The sequence below is a fragment of the Vespa crabro genome, chromosome 6 (assembly GCF_910589235.1).
Source record: "Vespa crabro chromosome 6, iyVesCrab1.2, whole genome shotgun sequence".
NCBI lineage: Eukaryota > Metazoa > Arthropoda > Insecta > Hymenoptera > Vespidae > Vespa > Vespa crabro.
The window spans coordinates 6,214,339-6,221,838 of NC_060960.1; the positions used below are offsets into that span (position 1 = coordinate 6,214,339).

At 35.4% G+C, this 7,500-nt stretch overlaps 1 protein-coding gene across 1 annotated transcript in view; it reads right to left on the minus strand.

The window, feature by feature from the left end:
- LOC124424710 overlaps window positions 1-7,500 on the minus strand; it is a 39,628-nt gene that overhangs the window by 1,859 nt on the left and 30,269 nt on the right. The window contains exons 2-3 of the mRNA XM_046964125.1: window positions 966-1,182; window positions 109-321 (exon numbers count right to left, since the gene is read on the minus strand). Of these exons, the coding sequence (XP_046820081.1) occupies window positions 109-321; window positions 966-1,182 (430 nt within the window). The remainder of the gene's footprint in view (window positions 1-108; window positions 322-965; window positions 1,183-7,500) is intronic.

The window sequence follows — 7,500 nt, forward strand, 5'->3', positions numbered from 1 at the left end:
GAAAATACGAGAAGAGAATTATGTGACAGATCAGAGAAGAAAGATTCGGACGATTGGTTGTTGAATTAATGGCATCCACGTGGGAATATATAGACGACATTGACATACCTGCAGAGCCCGATTGAATAGGTGTAATCTCGCAATGGGGTGCCGTCGGAGGATCGTGTTCTCTACCTCGTTTACGTGACTCGCGATCGGTACAATTCGCACAGATCCCCGAGTCTAGCTCCTGTTCCGAGCACACGTGGAAACAGCATTCTCGTTCGTCGCTACTGTGCAACGCCCTTGTAGCTTGTTCCCCCGTCTCAAGTATGTTCGGGTCTGAAAAGAGTTTTTTTCATCCAACCACATCTTATATCAACTTGCTATCACATTCTCATTAGCTTCATTAAAAACAACATGTCCTGTTTTTTTTTCTTTTTTCTCCTTATGTATATATATATATATATATGAATCGAAGATGAAGATATTTTTCTTTGATTACGTCCAATTTATTTATTTATTTATTTATTTATTTATTTATTTATTTATTTATTTATTTACCCATGAAAACTTAATAATTATTCGAAAGAATTCAGTGATCATACTCAACGATATCTTCCATTGGACGCACTCAAATCGATTTGACGTATTTAAATGATTTTAAGTGCTCGAATGATTTGATTCGATTTTATATCAGGAGGGTGCCAAAAATGCTTTTACCCTTTCCCAGTATTTGAATGAAAATAAATTTAAGGGTCTGAAAAAGGGGAGAAACGACACGAAATGAAGATACACGGTGTCAAATGGGAAGTAATAAATAACATTTTCTCTTCTTTCTTTTTCTTTCTTTTTTTTTTTTCGAAGAGATTTCCTAAGAGGAAAGCATCTTTTCAAGTAAATCAACGAGATCGATCAAATAATATTGTTAAAATCGATTTTAGATCGAGAAATGATAGTGGGGAGAATAAGAAATGGCGAAGTACCTCTGCAAAGAAAGGTAGGTTCGCCAGCATATTGCGTAGGGTACGCGGGGGCACGGTCACCCGGAAGCAAATAAGGACAACGTTGTTCCACGGACTGGCAGAGGGATAGACACGGTCTTATCCTAGTCCAAGTTCCCTCTGAGGACTCCAAGTCCTGCGGTTCCCCGTGAGCAAAGTAAGGCACCAGGGAGCTGCACACCCATTTTCTATACGCTTCCTGAAAGCAGAAAAATAATCACCCTGAATGTTACCTTTATACATATTTTTTTTTTTTTTTTTATAGAAAAGTAGTGATATATAAATTGTACATTCAAGACAAGCATGTATAAGTATAGTAACATTTCATGGCATATCCATTTTTCTTTTAAATTGAACTATGTCATTACGCTTGATTTATATCAATAAAAGAATCATTGAAAGGAAAATCGTAATTAAGGGTCGACGAGACAATGATGACAACATTAGCAGCTCTTTCCATGGGAGGAAAAAAGTGTCACGATTTTCTTATCATTTGTCCTTTTTCAAAGTGGCCCCTGACAAATCGGTCAACTCCTTGGTAAGATGGGTCAGTGTGCCTGACCTACATACTCATTAAACGTGGGCTACTTTTGTACATTCTCCAAGAGTATTCTATAATTACACATCGACTGCAAGAGAGAGGACCTTCCATCGATACGACTTGAGTTTCCCTCGATGAGATTTCCTTCCCTCCTTCGTCCTAACCCATCGAGATACTACTAATACTTTTGTCTTTTTTATTTCCCCTCGAAGAAGAACGGTTTATTAAATTTGACCTGTACTATTCCCGTGTATGCTCAGACGATATAAAAGCCGAAGGATAAAGCCGGACAACTGAATGCGGATGAAAAAAGTTTCTTTCCTATCGCGATATTCTCAAAAGATATTCTCAATTATAACTATATATATCTCTAACAATTCAACGTTTGAACAATAATCTACTAGAACTACTTGTAATATATTCGCCTTGATACTTGCTAATACATATGAACAAACTTTATTAATTTGCTAGATACGTTTCAACAAAGATTGACTTCGCTACTTGAAACTACATATAACCAACGATTGACTTTGCTACTTGCACGTACGATACTTGTACGTTTAACCAACGATATACTTTACTACTAGACGATATATCTTACCAAATTATTGACTTCATTATACTTTGTTACAGGCACGAACTCATCAACAGTCGACTTCACTATTTGTAGATATGTATACTAATCAACGATTGGTTTTACTACTTGCCGATACGTTTGACCAAACTATTGATATATATATTCATTACTTCCAGGTATGTCTGAGTAACGATTGACTTGGCTACTTCGCAGATACTAGTACAACCAATAATTGGCTTCACTACTTATTACTCGACGTGTCCGACTTATAGGAATTTCTATTACTAAATAGAATTAGCTAACTTAAACGTCGACGCAGATCGTATTTCTCATGAATTCTATCGCTTAATTGACATGTATCCCATTCATCCATTTATTTCTCATAAATAAGGCATGTTTTCGATAAACGTGCTATTTATTTCATTCTCTATTTTATTTATTTATTTTTTTTTTTATACATCATCTTTCGATGCATTCGTAATGCCAGTAATCGCTCGATTTTTATCGAGATATCAGCCCAATAACTCCACTCCCTCTCGTACTACTACCATCAAGTGCAGGCATGTTCACGTAACGTTATATTTGTGCTCTACTTGTTTCTTTTTGTAAATTTTTTTTTTGTTTGTTCTACTCCTCGGATCACGGTATACGTTTAATTACCGATCTCGTTCGACGTACTCGGTTGGACAGTATCGTTTGACTCACGCAAATCACGAATGAGTTATAAGTTTTGTTTGTACGTTATTTTTCTTTTTCTTTTTTTTTTCTTTTTTCCTATTTCTTTCGGTTATTTCGTGAAACGAACACAAAAGCGAAAGAGAAGAAAGAGGAAACGAAAATTTTTGTTTAAAAGAAGAAGAAAATATAATAAAAAAAAAAAAGAAAAAAAGAAAAACAAAGAAAGGAAAAAAAAGAAGCGAAAAGCGAAAAACAACAAACAAAAATCTCCTTGAAAAAAAATACGAACGTTTTACACTGATTTCTTTTCTTTCGTTTTGTGCCATTTAAAACGAAACGCAACGAAACGAAACGAAACGAAACGGAACGAACGAACGAACGAACGAACGGACGAACAGAGTGAAACGATAACGAGAAGAGGCAAGTGAGGTTCGCGAAAATATGAAAATTTTTGTTCTCTCTCTCTCTCTCTCTCTCTCTCTCTCTATTTCTCTTTAACTGTTATACGCATTGTGCGCGCGTGCGCACACGGCCTACCGCGATATCCTTATAGTATACACGAGGCGTGTACCTGCGATCTGGTGGGCGTGGGTTATGGATCGTAGTACTTACTAGTACGTATTTTATACAGGCGAAACGAGAAACGCTAGAAATATTGCACTTCACACGGTCTAGTTCTTGTATCGCATTGTTCCGAACATCGTTTCTTTCCCTCTACTTTCCCTACGGATTCATCCCCCCACTTCTTTGATTCCATCCTTCACTTTTCGGATTCCCACAGGTTTTTCTTCTTCTCTTTATCCTTTCTCTCTCTCTCTCTCTCTCTCTCTCTCTCTCTCTCTCTCTTTCTCTTATTTGGCTTTCGTTTCTTTTCCTTTTTTTTTCTTCATCCCATTACCGTACCTTCGTCTCTTTGCAAGCTTGCTTTTATTTTATTTTCCTTTCAATTCTCTATCTCGCCTGAGTAAATTCCTTTTTTTCGATTTTATTTATCGAACGATCGCAGACATATTTGAAAATTTATATATATATATATATATATATATATATATATATATATATATGTATATATATATAAAGAAAAGAAAAAAGAAAAAAAAAAACGAAAAGAAAAGAAGAAAATAGAAGTGATGAGAAATTCCTTTGATATCCAAAGAGTTTGATAAATTGTTGCTCGAAGAAAGCAGCTTTTCTTTAAAACCCCCATCCTTTCGTTTTCTTATTCTTAGCAGACATTCTCTTGGCCGTTACCAACCGATACTTGTGCACAAGTAACAGTGATGAGAGCGGAGAGGCACGAAATGAATTCCTACGGTGGACCGTGAAAAAGAGAAGCAGTCTGTAGTCCCGTTACTGTGCACCAATACTCTTTCTGTCTCTGTCTTTCTATCTCTCTCTCTTTCTCTCTCTCTCTCTCTCTCTCTTTCTCTCTCTTTCTCTCACTATCTATCTATCTCAAACTCGACGAGGATATATCGACGTGATATTATACTCGAACGTCCAATTCGAAAGGTTCCACGAATGACGAGGATGAGCTGGGGCCATGTCTATCGAGACCTTTCTCTTTTTCTTCTTCAAAACTCCTTCGGTCTTTCCCTGCTCATCGATGTCATTCAGAATATCGCCTTCGTTTCCTTTTGCCTTTTTGCTGAAATACTTTCTCCTTAGAAAATCACGATATCCCATTTCCTTTACTGTATCACTCCCATATCTAACGACGATTATTATTATTATTATGATTATGATTATTATTACTATTATTGTTGTTATCATTATTATTATTATTATTATTATTATTATTATTATTATTATTATTATTATTATTATTATTATTATTATTATTATTATTACTATTATTGTATCTTGCATGTGCCAGATCTCGTATTTCTCAAAGAATTTGATGCAACGAAAACTATAGAAACAGTTTTTTTTTTTTTTGGAATTTTCGAACAAGTATCCCATATCTTACTTGAAAAATTAAATGGACCAGGCAATAAATTCGACGTCCAATGTCGTTTCAGCTCGTTTTTAAAGGAGCCACGTCGTTCTGTCTCTCCGAGGAACGATGCGGCAAACGTCGAAGGTTTTGCGAGAAACGTCTCGTTGAAGTGAGAAAGTGGATGTATTGGCAAGAGAAATAGGAGGGGTGGGTTACGTGTAGATGCTTTCGAAACTCAGGGGAGGATGGGTGGTTAGGTAGGTAGGTCGGTGGTAGATAGATAGATAGGTAACAACACCTGAAGTACTCTTCACAAGCTGGCTGACCCAATTCTCTTCCTACTGACTATCTCTCTCTCTCTCTCTCTCTCTCTCTCTCTCTCTCTCTCTCTCTCTCTCTCTTTCTCTCTCAGCGATCTACGTTAGAACTAGGTAGATCCGGCACACACATACTGTTAGCTACCCACCACTCACTCTAAAACCCTCGACTCCTTCGTTTTTCCTTCAGCCAGTTCTCTTTCATCCACCTCTTCCTACATCTCTTTTCATCCGTTTCTTCGTTCATCTCCGGTCCACATTCCTCTATTTCTTATTTTCTTTTTTCTATTTTTTCTTTTTCTTTTTTTTTTCAGGCGATTCTTTCACTCGTGCTCCTCAACTAGAATCGATCGGAGTTTTCAGATAATACGTCATTTTCTGATTTTATCGAATAATTCTCGGTACAGTTATCCTTTTGATACCTTATACGAATAACTAGATATATTCCTGCAATTTTATATTTCTCACGAATCCTTACGTTTTATTCTTTGGAAAGTGACAAAAAGGTAACTTATCATAAATGTCGTTCCTTCTAAAAGAAATTTAAGCAACACGAAAGATTATAACCCCGTGATAAAACTACTTATGTATTACATATATATACATATATATGCAAGCTATACTCCGAAATAACTATCGATCCGTCATTATCATAAGATTTTATTGAATCGATAATTCTGAATCGCATTACATTATTCATAAGTATTATGCAGAAAAAACGGAAAGAAAAAACCCTTTTTTCTCTTCTCCTTGCATTACGTCCCTCCCACCCCCACTCCTTTCCGCCCATCCACTCGATCGTCGTGTCTTCATTACTGGTTGGAACGCATGTCAAGAAAAGAAAAGAAGCTAATAAGCCAGCCAAAAGAAAAAAAGAAGAAAAAAGGGAAAGCGACGCGTGAAATGTGATTGTCATCCTCGAAGATCTGTAACAAACGCACAAGCACAATATCTGAAGAATTTAAAATTAAAATTTCGAGCTATGGAATAGGAGTGAGCGATAACAAAAAGAACAAAAAAATTAGTCCTTTTTTCTTTTCCATCGTTGAGAAGGAGGATAACAATGGTTGACGAAATAATGACGAATCCATCGTGGAAGTCCTAATTTTCTATAAAGGAAGATAGAACGGAGCAAGTAAAGAGAGAGATAACAGCATGCAGGAGAACGGCGAAGGTCGGAGGGAAGGGAAGGAGAAGGAGATGCGGATGGTAGGCGAGTGGTACCAAGAGAAAACCCTCACGACACAAAACTCGATGGTATGCACCAATCGTTATCATGTAATCAGCCAGCAAACTAGATAGTCCGCGAAAATCGATAGTAGCCTGGTGCCCTAAAATCGCGCTTTGAAAGCTTCTCGTTTCTATTCAATGTACGTATATACGTGTGTGAATTTGTGTGTATAGTACGTGTATTATATATGTATATTATATATATAATATATAATATATATATATATATATATACATATATATATATATGACCTAGAGTTGATTATAGTAAAAAGAGGATCTTTCGAAAGAAATGAAATGTATGGAATAATGAAGCCATTGTAAAGGATTCAATGAACACACACACACATACACACGCGCGCGTATATTTTAATTCACATCTCTAGATCTTTTTAACATATGTTTCTTTCGAAAAAAATATTATATTTCAATATGCCAATATTGATTTGTTCAATTACAACAAGTAGTAAAGATGATCATTGGTTAAACGGAAAATTTAAGTAGTCACGACTCGGTCGATTAGTTGTAGACGTGAAAGGCAAATAATATAAACGGTCATTGGTCGAACGTGAATCCAAGTGGTCAAAGCCGATAATTGGTCAAGCGCAAAATCTAAGTAGTCTAATCGATCATTGGCCAGACGTAAAAAAGAAGAAATATACATAGATAATCGATATTATTGGTTAGACTTTATCAATAAATGATTTTTATCTAAGAAAATGAATAAAAATGATAACTAATTGAATATAAAATTATAGGCAATAACTGTCATTTACATATATTCCATTTAATTGTTTTATGATGTTAATAAAACTCAACGAATTAAAAGTTATAAAATGTTTCCTTAATATAACGATACTCAAAATGTTTAATGCATCATTCTCTTAACTGGACAAGACTAGTTGTTTTCTCATGAAAGTTTAATTATACTGACAGATAGAATAGAAACAACATATATACACATACATATATATATACATACATAGGTGAAAGAGATCGTTTCTGGTCCAGTTAACAGTAAAGCTAAAATCAGTAGGACGAAAAAACGATTAAGAGTTCTAATTGTACAAGGGATAATGAAGGATACGTGATCATTAGCGAAACGTAATTAGGATCGATTTATACCCTGAATAGTAATTTTTTTTCAAGACACGAGACAAGGGACACGATATATGAATGAGAAAAAGATAGACATTTAAACAGATAGTGAAAGAACAAAAGAGAGAAAGAGAAAG